This window comes from Anabrus simplex, chromosome 1, assembly GCF_040414725.1.
Source record: "Anabrus simplex isolate iqAnaSimp1 chromosome 1, ASM4041472v1, whole genome shotgun sequence".
Lineage (NCBI taxonomy): Eukaryota > Metazoa > Arthropoda > Insecta > Orthoptera > Tettigoniidae > Anabrus > Anabrus simplex.
The window spans coordinates 1357757794-1357770445 of NC_090265.1; the positions used below are offsets into that span (position 1 = coordinate 1357757794).

General features: G+C 39.1%; 1 protein-coding gene across 1 annotated transcript in view; it reads right to left on the minus strand.

Annotated features, from left to right (window-relative positions):
• The window catches only part of LOC136859016 (death-associated protein kinase 1), a 1193585-nt gene that overhangs the window by 612795 nt on the left and 568138 nt on the right, over positions 1–12652 (minus strand). The window contains exon 22 of the mRNA XM_068225494.1: positions 3708–3920. Coding sequence (XP_068081595.1) covers positions 3708–3920 — 213 coding nt within the window. The remainder of the gene's footprint in view (positions 1–3707; positions 3921–12652) is intronic.

Consider the following 12652-nt stretch of genomic DNA (forward strand, 5'->3'; position numbering starts at 1 on the left):
CTCGAACCTTCCCTGAGGGTTTATAAACTGTGGGTTTTCATGTTTCTTGGCCAATTGATCATCATCTTTTTTAGTGCGAGTGTGTTAAGCAGGAGGCGGGCGGCCTCTTTCATTGGCAGCTAGAACGTCTACAAGGTAATGGCCACATAACTTTATTCTTTCTTGCTACCTCCGCAGTTTAATCCGAGGGAAAGGTCCGAATCATTAACTATGTAATCAACTTTTCTAAAATGTAAATCATCTTTCGGCTAATGTAATAACTTCGTAAATTCTTTAACTGTAAATCGGGAATAGAGAGTGAATTACCCTCTCAAGCTCCCCTTCATCTTGGATTGAGGTGACTACATTTTGTAACTTTTTCTTCTGTAAGGTGTTAAAGTAATTTCTATACGAGTCACCTCAGTAGTTTGGGAATAGCCCCTGTTTCATTGGCCTAGAGCCCTGTAGGTTTTTAAGTTTTCATTATCTTGGAGCGCAGTTCACCTCCATTCATTTTGTGTTTGGGCCAGTTATTTAACCTATTATTTTCCCTGAAGGCCCCCGTAGGTTGGTATTAAATACCCCTGTATGAAATCATTTTTCAAATTGTAAGTTGTGCCTTGAGAGGCCAGTGACTGCCTTGAGTAGGCTTGGAAAACTGAGAGCCTGTTAGGTCTTTTTCAAGGTTTTTATAAGATTAACGAGTGCCTCTAGAAGGCCTAGACATTGTATTTTGGGAGCAAGTGCTCCATGAATTAGGGGATTTCTGCCCTTGAATAAATTTGTGCTCTTTTGTAAATTTGAGCTGGGAGCTCAGAAATTGTAAAGCGAGGGGCTTGAAGCCCAGGATCTGTAAAGTTCACCCATCTTGGATTTTCCTAGACTTGTTTCAAGATTGTCATTGTACATGATGTTTCATTGTTGAAAAATTGTTAAGTTTGAAGTTCTAAAAGAAATGTGACCTTTGTTAAAGTTTTAAATCAATCCTTGATATCGTAGTTAAGACCCATCCAAGCCCGCACCTTCTTTAACCTCTTTCTGGTCCACGGGTATCCCCGTAACAATAATAATAGAATTTCTTGCTTTTGTTGCTATTATCATATAATTGTTAACAGAATGAATGTTCAAATGACCTCATTTTATCCCACCAATAGGCTGCACAGTTTGTAATGTAAACAATTTTAAAAGTGAAAATAATACTGTATTCATACTGAATGAAGAGACAACTGAATTATTATTAACTATTCATAATTAGTATAATTATTGGGTACTCCGTGGCCCAGATGGTAGCCTCTGACAGTTAAAAGAAATCAATACCATTTAAGGCGTTAACTCCAACTTTAGGGTGTTCTGTAAACCATAAAAAGTTTCAAAAAGGTTGGATTATTGTTATTTATTTATTTTATTTAACTTTATTATCCATAAATATTTGCCTACCCCGTGGTGTAGGGGTAGCGTGTCTGCCTCTCACCCGGAGGCCACGGATTCAAATCGCGGCCAGGTCAGAGATTTTTACCTGGACCTGAAGGCTGGTTCGAGGCCCACTCAGCCTACGTGATTAAAATTGAGGAGCTATCTGATGGTGAGATAGTGGCCCCGGTCTAGAAAGCCAAGAATAACGGCCGAGAGAATTCGTCGTGCTGACCACATGACAGCTTGTAATCTGCAGGCCTTCTGGTTGAGCAGCGGTCGCTTGGTAGACCAAGACCCTTCAAGGGCTGTAGTGCTATGGGGGGGTTCCATAAATATTTGTAAAAGGGAAAAAATACATTTAATTTGACGTATGGGTCCCCAGAAAAGCTAATTATTATTATTAATAACAAATACATCACAACTGGGAACAGGTGGCAATGGTAACAACAACAACAACAACAACAACAACTACTACTACTACTACTACTACTACTTTTTTTGCTAGGGGCTTTACGTCGCACCGACTCAGATAGGTCTTATGGCGACGATGGGATGGGAAAGGCCTAGGAGTTGGAAGGAAGCGGCCGTGGCCTTAATTAAGGTACAGCCCCAGCATTTGCCTGGTGTGAAAATGGGAAACCACGGAAAACCATCTTCAGGGCTGCCGATAGTGGGATTCGAACCTACTATCTCCCGGATGCAAGCTCACAGCCGCGCGCCTCTACGCGCACGGCCAACTCGCCCGGTACTACTACTACTACTACTACTACTACTACTACTACTACTACTACTACAGCACAACAAGCAATTCCATGGTGGAAAGAAAATATTACAAGAAATACTACTAGTTTAATATTTAAAATCCAGTATCATCATATACCGGTACATAAAGATTAACCATTAATCCATTAAATTTCTTCTTATTAAAATATTACCCTAATCCTCGTCGTCGCCGTCTTCCTCCCCAGAACCAGAAGAATCTGTTAGTTGTACACAAATCTTCTCATTGTCAAAAATGGACTGAATGTTCTTGTAGCTATTTTCTATTTTCTCCACGTGGCTGATGTCATTTCTCCACTTTTCAGGTGTCGCGAGCATACAGGCTTCCTTTAGTAATTGAATAATTTCTTCCAACGGTTTCTTTCTTAGATTTTGTGATGCGGTCGTCCTTTTTATCTCCGCCCACACAATCTCAATGGGGTTAAAATGCAGTGGTATGGCGGTATGCGCAAGACTGTGTCCATAACTGGCTGCCAATTGGTCTACAACATACTTCTTTTTTCTTTCTCCAATAAGCGTGTTCTCCATAATAATTTCGAGGAGTACTTGTATTATACGAACAGGATGAGGGACAGGAATATTTTTATCGATCATGTATTGAAGAATTCGATCTTTTTTCAGGATTGATTGGGTGTAGGGTTAAATACACGGCTGTGGTAGGAGGCATTATCCATAAATATTACAGATGGTCCTTCTAAGCGCCGTAGTATTTTCTCTTTACCGTAGTAACACAGATTCCTGTTGCTTCCGATGCTAAATTATTTAAATTTTTACCAGTTATAACACCGCCATTTCCTAAAATACCTCGTAAGAAATGTTTAATGTTCCTCACTAAATCACGGTTTGTTTTCGTAATTTAACACCTCTGCCAATCACATTTTTGTCACTTTTAGTTGGAGTTCTTGGAGAAGAAGAAGAAGAAGAAGGAGGTCCAGGCAGCTGATTTTAATTCCGCTTCGTTACACCGTGATTCTTGATTTACCCACGGCCGGAAGAATACCGACATATTACTGCTCTTGCGCTAAACTGATAAGTTATAAATATTACAAATATCAGTTATTTCATATCTTACTATTAATAATGCTCACTAGGTCATTGCACTGCACTCGGCATGAAGAAAGAGTCAAGACTGAAGAGAGTGGTTTGGCAACCTCTCCATACCAAGCAAGGATCACATGGAGCTCATTAACTCAGCAGGGTGCAGGGTGGGATTTACAGCTGGCTTCCAGGTCGCTTCCAAGAACTGAGGTCGTCATGTTTTGTCCTCAACTATAAACTCGCTGATGTTATTTAAGTATTCGACATTATAACCTCTCTCATGCTTAGGAACTTAGTTATAAATATGCCACTGCACGAAATGTTTACAACTCTCAAATCTCAAGCCAACCCTAAGGAAGAGTCTCAGAGATGATGAATAGCATGACATATTCCCGCTGCCTAGCCAAGATAAATTTGTGTGCCACACCCTGCCACTCTAAATGGCACTATATACAAAATAGTTTAGAAAAAAGGATATAATCTAAAACAGAACCTACCTCAGGACAACCAAATCCAACCAGTTCTAACAGTGATTCTTTGTTTCCAGTGAGTGGATTAAACAAAAGAGCATCTAGATGAGGTGGTTTCAAAACACAAGCCATTAACTCATCAGGTGACCAGCAGTGAACAATATCACTATGAAGTCTGAGTTGCTCAGCACTCAGAACATGTTTCTCAATAGGGAGACCTGGACTCATTTCCAGCAGCACCTGTAACAATATTAAAATATTCTTAACATTGCTTTGAAAATAACTCCATTACAACAGGGAATTAAGGATTGTTAAATTCAGCAAATATAAGCAGGTTTAACAGCACTAGGTAACATAATGATAAAGAGTTCTTTCTACAAGGGGATGAGACTTCCTAGGCAACTGAATACTCTGCAGTGCAAATTTGTGTGAAAAGCAACATTAATAAATGAACAATTTTTGGAAATGCCCAAAGATCATCGCATGCACACACCCATAGCTTACTCTGAGCTACTTTCAATAATATGATAAAATGTAAGAAGACTATAAAAATGATGGTATACATTATGTCTAGAACATAGCACTACTTTAAAAATTCAAATTGCAAGTCATCTTAAAGTATAAAACCTGACAAATACAAAACAAAATCATCACACTTGAGCTAATCATCATCATCATCATCATCACCATCATCATCTGCAGTTTTCAGCTGTTACCTGGGTCTGCTTACTTGAGTTGATAAGATAACAAAAAGACTATGAGTTTCTCTTCTAGGTGAGGACAGTACAGACACACACATCAAAGAGTAGAGCAACACACAAAAGTTTAGACATTTACATCAATACAAATTCTGCAGTCTCATTTATATTGTTTATGAAGAATAACTGTGTGTGGATATAGAAAACTTCTATTTATCAAAAAATTATTATTACTGATTTAAGCCCACTAAGGAGTGCTGATGACTAGTACTTCCTCGATGCTCTTATTCGTTCCCAATATCTCTTGAGCCTTGCTGATAATTTCTCCTTTCTCTCCTGTGAAAGGGGCTTCCGACTTCTAGGGACTCTAGGTGGTGGGGTCCAAGACTGTACCATAGCATAAAATTTGGAACGATCTTCTACATCAATGTCTGAAATCCCAGCTGAATCCAAGTCCTTCTGTACTTCATTAAGCCACAAACTTCCAGTCTTGTAGCTTTTAACCATAAGCCTGTTGCTGTCCATTCATTGTAGGTGTCCGTAGAACTTAAGCCTCCTACGTCGCATGCTGGTATTGGCTGATTCTGTCGATACAGCTCAGAGTTCGATTTAAGTCTGTAGGTTCCATCTGGGAGCAATCTCGATCCATGAATTTTCCAGAGGATACGTCTTTCGGCTTTCTGTAGATCATCCATGGTGCCTTTTTTGTTCGTCAGGAGGGTCTCCGAGGCATACAAAAATTGTGGTCTTACAACAGTTTTGTAATGACAGATCTTAGTATTTTTTTAAATGCACCTCTTATTATAACTGTTGTGAGATAATTGGTACGCTGCATTGAGTTTGTTACATCTTTCTAAGATGGATGTACCGTCTCTACCACTGGGGTGGACCCATTCACCAAGATAGCAGAAGCGATTGACTCTCCCAATCGTTCCATGTATGGTCGTCAAAGGGGAGTTTACGGGATGCCGAGTCTCAAAGTACTTAGTTGTGTCGTACGATATGTGTAATCCTGCCTTCACCTCTATCTCGTGCAGGGCTTCGATAGCAATGACAGCATCCTTAGAGTTGTTGGTTAGGATTGCAATGTCATCTGCGAATGCTAGGCACCTGATCTCAATCTTTCGGGTCCTGGCTCCAATGGCAACTGGTTTGATTTCTAGATTCCTCAGTGTACATTCCCAGTTCTTGATGACTTTATCAAGCACTAAATTAAACAGAATGGGTGAGAGGCCATCACCCTGTCATACTCCAGTTTTTATCTTGAAACTCCGAGATAGTTCTCCCCTGAACTCCACCTTATATGTTGTATCCGTAAGAGTCTGTACTGTAGGATGAGGGAGCGTGTGTTGTAATCGACACCTTGTTCTTGCAGTACGGAGAAGAGTGTCTGGCAGTCGATGGAATCATAAGCTGTAAAGTGAAGACATTGTGGATTATAACCCGAGAGTTCCTCTTTGAAGGCCCAATAAAAGTTTCTGGTGTTGTACATTTTGAATGCTTCATCTAACTTCTCCAGTCTTGACCGATCGTAAGATCTTTTCACATGTTTGATGGTCTTACTTGACAGTTTCCGCATCATTCTGAAATTTTTCCAGTCTTCCTTTCGTTTAGTCAAGTACCACTTTGTCCAGCCTGCGGCGCGCTCATCAACTGCAAGATCGCATTTAGTATTCCACCATCTATGTCGTCTCTTCCTTCGAGGTTGTCCGAGGTTATTGGTAGTTTCGCATATGGTGGACTTAAGTTGGTTTCAGTCTTTCATATCTTTTTGCAAGATGTCAGTTGCAAAATGTTCTTTATTCTCCAACAGGAATTGGGGATCAATCATTGGTGGAAATTTGGTAGAAGGTATCTTTCGTTTGGGCAGTAATCTGGTCGTTATTGTTGTCAGAATCAACATTTCAACCTTTACGAACTCTGACATTCATGATCTCTTTCCTGCATTTTACACTGATTGCAACAGGATCGATTTGAAATGATCCTATAGCTGCGTTCGGTGACTGCCAGGTGGTCTGGTATTTTGCCTTTCTGGGGAAAACTGTGGACATGATCTTTAACTGATATAATCTACACAGTTCAATTAAGCACTTGCTGTTGGTGTTTGTTTGTCTATGTGCTGTGTAAGGCCCCAGTATATCTTGGTACCGTTGTTCTTTTCTCAGTTGAGCGTTGAAGTCACCTACGAGGATTTTGACATGGAGACCGGGGATCTTACCGATCTCATCTTCTAGCATCTGCCAGAAACTTTGGACCTTTTCAGGGTTCTTCTTATTGTCATCATTAACTGGAGCATGTGCATTTACAATAGAGTATCCCTTGTTGCCACATCTTAGAGATAACACGGAGATGCATTCGCTAGCTGATGTAAATCCAATGACAGAATCCATTATATCACATCGTACTAAAAAGGCTGTACCAAAAATGCTGGAGCCATGTGTGTTCTTAGATGCTGGTTTCCCCTTAATTACTCTATAACCTTCTGACTCAAAAGCCAGATCATCAGTAAATCGGGTTTCTTGGACTGCTGTTATTGCAATTTTGCGCTTATGCAAGATGTCGGTCAATTGCTTGAGTTTTCCGGTCTTACAGGGGGTTTGAATATTGATAGTTCCAAAGTGACAGTTTTGGGTCTCAATAGGTTGGTGATATTGGGGAACTCCGACTTTCCCCGCATGATGAGGTCAGGCTCCCCAGAATCCAAAGGCCTGAATGCGCCACCATTGGTGACGGGAGAATGGATACTCTCTGGGGTAGTGTCATCTGCGTCGTTGTTTATCATCGTATGCGAACTAGTAAAGAAATTTACTAGGGGTGAAAACTAAATGCCTTCAGGGTTGGCCACTCCGAATCTTATTCAGGAGCGTTGATTACAATGGGGTCGCCACTCCCAAAGGCATTTTAGAGCTACTGCCAGCAATTATTTAGGCCAACCCTTACATGGGGAACAGACACCCTTGCAGCTACCCCTGACATGGGAAACAGACGCTGCTGATACCAAGCATACTCATATTACTCCCCGAGTACTGGGCTGCCTCTTCCGCAATCTTCACCATTCAGAAGTCCATCTTCTCTGCTGTAGATTCCGATGAGGGCTTCACTCGTAACCCTGAGCTGGGACCCTTACCAGATGCTACACATTGGGTCAGTGTGCTCTGGGACTCACATAGGCAGGGGCGCCAATCCCTGGGCTGGGCTACCTCTGAAGAGGGTGCTTATTATCTAAAACAACATTTGAATAAAATTATACGAGTTGTACTGTAAGGTAAATGCTCCCTTTTACATACCTTACATGTACTTCTCATTTTTGTGTGTCATGCTTAACAAGTTTTCATCAGACACCATTTTCTTATAAAACTCATTGCATTTATCACTGTAATTAATATAAATACAATCCATTTCTTATCAGATTAATAGAGATCCAGTAGACATGATATGGGCTTTTGGGCTCATGCTGTGTCAAGAAAACAAGGTGAAACTCTTTATGTTTTGCTGATAAATTTGCTCTGCATCTTCAGAAGAAAATCATGACTGTTAATGAGGAGGACTTCTACAATAATGAAGGTTTGAATTTAAGAATGCTTTACCATTGGAGCTGTAGTGGTACACTCATTCATCACCAGGTGGCTCGCTGTACGCAGTCACAGTGCCCTAAGAGGGAGCTGACAACAATATTAAGCTCCAATTAAGATGTTATATCATACCGTGTGTGCGTGAGAAGTAACAGAGAGGACAACAGTTGTATCCAGGATGAATGTGGTAGAAGAAATAAATACGAAGTAATAAAATAAAATAAAATAAAATGCAACGAATGACACCAGGATAGAATAGAACAGAGCTGAAGAATGGAAAGAAAGTGTGTGGAAAAAACAGAGGATAACAATGATGTGAGATGGTGTGGGAGAGGGGTGGGGGCATAACAGGTGTACACACGTTATGAAAGTATAACACTTAACACACAACACATAGCTTGGAATGAAGCATCTGGTGATGACAAACGTACAAATTTGGAAAACACCAAAAAAGAAATAATAATAGAGAAAGGACAGAGAAGCGTCATGCAGATATGACGCAATCTCTCATTGAGCATCTGTTCCCTGAGGACACCCCTTCGAGCTATTTCTTGTGGGGTGGGCAATTTTACGAACAGACGAATGGGGTGGCTATGGATAGTTCACTCTTGCCAGTAGTGGGTAATTTCTTTATGGAGCATTTTGAGAAGAAGGCTATGGCTTTGGTGCCCTATGATTTGGTGGAGGTATGTTGATATCATATTTGTGGTATGAACAGAAGGTCCTGAGAAACTTCATGTATTTTTAAACCACTTACCTAAATCAGCAACATCCTTCAATTAAATTCACTATGGTGATGGAGTAGGACAGATGCCTTCCTTTCTTGGATGTTCTAGTAAGAAAGAAACCGGATGGCTCTTTAGGGCATACTGTCTATCATAAGCGTAGCCACACGAATCGCTACCTCCATGCAGATTCTCACCAACATCCAGCACAAAAACAGGGCATTCTCACGATCCTCACCACGAAAGCAACATGAATTTGTGAGCCATCAAATATTCACGAGGAGGTAGATACACTCGAAGTCACGTTCAATGGTAATGGTAACAACAATGTACAGATTCATAGAGACCTCCATCCCAGAAGGACAACTAAGCAAAGCTTACAGAAAGAAGAAGTGAAGGGAACTGCCTACCTGCCTTACATTCACAATACCATAGACCGAATTGCCAAGGTTCTTTGCAAGCACAATATAAAAACTGTGTTGGCACTGAAACTTAAACTGCTCACAGTTTACGTAAAAGCAAGGACAAATTGTCCCCACTATTACATCCTGGGGTGTACAAAATTCCCTGTACTTGCAGAAAGGTATATATTGGCTAAACATGCCGGTTCATTGGGACTCTCATCAAGGAACACCAAAGGAATATCCGTCTCAACCAGCCAGACAAGTCAGCAATAGCTGAGCACACCCATTGTTGGCTCATGATGTTGTTCCAAAATGTTCGAGATCTTACCCACACTAAACACTACAGGTCTAGAATATACGGGAAGCTGTGCAAATACGTAAAAGTCCTAACAATTTCAACAAGGACACTGGCTATCAATTAAGTAATACATGGTTGCCATCCATTAAGGATTTGTAAAGGTAGTTCTCTTCCCTGTCCTTTCTCTACTGTTATTTGATTTCGATGTTTTCCAAATTTGTACGTATGTCATCACCAGATGGTTTAATCCGAGCTATGTGTTGTTTGTTAAGTGTCATACTTTCATAACGTGTGTACAATGGTTATGCTCCCGTTCCCACTCCATCTCACATCATTACACATCCTCTGTTTTCTCCATGCATTTTATTTCCATTCTTCAGCTCTGTTCTATTCTATCCTGGTGTCTTTCAGAACATTTTATTTTATTTTATTAGTTTGTATTTATTTCTTCTACCACATTCATTCCAGATTCGTCTGATGTTCTCTCTGTTACTTCTAACATACACACGGTGTGATATAACATCTTATTGGAGTCTAATGTTGTGGTCAGCTCCCACTTGGAGTGCTCTCTCTGCCTGCATACAGCGAGCCACCTGGTGACGAATGAGCATACCACTACTGTTCCAATGGTAAAGCACTCAAATTCAAACCCTCATTATTGTAGAAGTCCTCTTTGTAAACAGTCAAGATTTTCTTCTGAAGACGCAGAGAAAAGTTATCTGTGAAATGTAAAGAGTTTCACCTAGTTTTGTTGACACAGCATAAGCCCAAAAGCCCATATCATGTCTACTAGTACGACCTGCGGAAGCATCAATGTTAACAATAGAGATCCTGTTTTGTTCATCTGTCCATTTCATACTCATTACAGAAAAGATTTCTGTGAAACTATTTGAGGTAAATATACTCAATTCAATTTTAACTAATACTAAATTACCAGACAATTTTACTGCAGCAATCATTTGAATTATATATCACCATGTTAATTAGTTTTCAAACTTCCAATTTCATTTAAAAAATCAGAAATAAAAGTAATCTCTGAAAATAAATAATCTACATTAACATGATTTATAATACAAAGTGACTATTAGATTAAAACCCTCTGAAAATGTGGTTCTTCTTCAAGAGAGATGCAATTCATCACAGAAAAAATATTTCCATCATCTAATTCAAACCACTTATTAAGATACTCTAGACAAACTTCATTACATTCTGACAACCATTTTTGTTTTTCACCTGGTAATAATTCTTCAAATTTATCTAACTGTTTTCTGCATTTGATAGCCAAAGAACATGTCATTTATCATCTGCTGTAATTCTAGTTTTATTGTTTGCATCACATTGTGCACTTCACTTATTGTCAAGCATTTTTTTCGTAAGCTGAGCATACCCTTGTGAAAAATTTCAGTAAAATGCCGACAAAACTGAAGACTAAATTCTACCAAGAGAATTTATTTTTCAGAAAATGAGGTACCGAGATCTAAGCGTTTGAAAAAAATGTGCGAGTCAAATATGCTAGAAAAATATTATATTGCTGGGAGATTGCTCAGTAATCTCCCTATACAATGTATTAGACTTAACCACCTTGTTGATACATGTCTCAACAAACTAGTAAGATAGAATATATCTTAGAATATAAGTTAAAAAAAACTCCTTTTAATATCGAGATACTCCTTTTGCTGAATGTGAGGAATAATTGAATAACTTAAATATTAACATTTCAATATCAATAAACATAGTATTAATGCCAGACTTGAACAATTACGGACAGTGTGAGCATAGCAGTTTCCTGTTACTAAATTAGTATTTTCTACCTTTAAATGAGTATATACAGAGTTTTTGTTTCCAAAGTTTGCATTTGTATTGTCTGCTGTAAAACTTGACACTTAATCATTTCAAATCAAAGTTTGTGAACCTACTTAAAATTTGCTCGGGCAATGGTGATGCAGATTTGTCAGAGTACTTGTAAAAGTACAGAACCTTATGACACACACCTACTTGTTCATGTAGGTACCTCACAGCAATAGGGAAACACAAACTGAATGGAAGAAAAAGTTTCCTTCAGCTTTTCAATGAAATTATTCACACATCTTACACCTAACACGCCTTTTACTATTGCCTCATACTTCGTCTTTCCACATGTTAGTTTATTTAGAAGGACTGAATCAGATACTACCTGCGGCAGTACCTTGAAACACAGTTAGTACTAGCATAGCTTTGGTTATGGTTAACCGCATGGTACACAAGTGCGAGCTCGGAAGCAGTTACGTGGAACAAAAAGTGAACTGTAAAGAAGTGCTCAATTTTTAGCTTTTAATTGCTATAAGATTTATCTAAAAGTTGGATTTGGAATGCTATGCTTACCTTGTTTTTTTCAGATGAATGCTACTTGAAGATAATTTTCATTAGGTTCGACTGCAATGACGATCTTAGCTGCTCTATATGACTCACACTCAAAGTGAGGCCTGACATCACCAATGCCACCATATTCAATGAAAAAACCTTTTCTTGCTTTCCAGATGCATAAAATGCACTTGGATTCGTGCATATTTCTTGTTACTGGCCACAACTCAGAAAAATATCTTGCCCCAATATTGTTGTAATCTCCTTTTTTTAAAATATTATTTCTGTCATGAACTTCTTGCTTCTTAACACTACCTTCTAATATATACACAGTGCACACAACAGTCATCTTGAATTTTCAACACAAATTAATGACTTCAGAGTCATGTTTCTTTTCATGAAACATATTTTTGACATCATTCCCATGAACACATGCTCACTCTAACATATAAACTACAGCATGCCGAAAATCTATACTCATTGCCAACAACAAAATAAAACCTCTGAAAATTCATGCCATATTTGAAGATTTTTTTTTTATTACAAGAATAAGGTTCTGCAACTGATTTTGTGAAAGTGTTCATAATGGAAATATGGATCGACAGATAATGCTCATGTCTGATGAGGCATGGTTCCATCTTTCTGGACATGTACATTCTCAAAACATATGATTGTATAGTAGTGAGAACCAGCATACTATACCGGAAGTGCCATTGCATCCTACTAAAACAGGGGTACGATGCGCGGTAAGTGTGTGGCAGATAAATGAAAATGAAAACCTACAACCTGTTCTCCAGTCATTGACCGGGTCAGGGATGTAATGAATGAATCATACATAGGCTATTAGTACGATGGGGTCGCCTGTATGGGAGATAATTAGACCTATATATTTGATGACTGTGTGAATTCAGATGTATACACAAGAAGAATTTTGC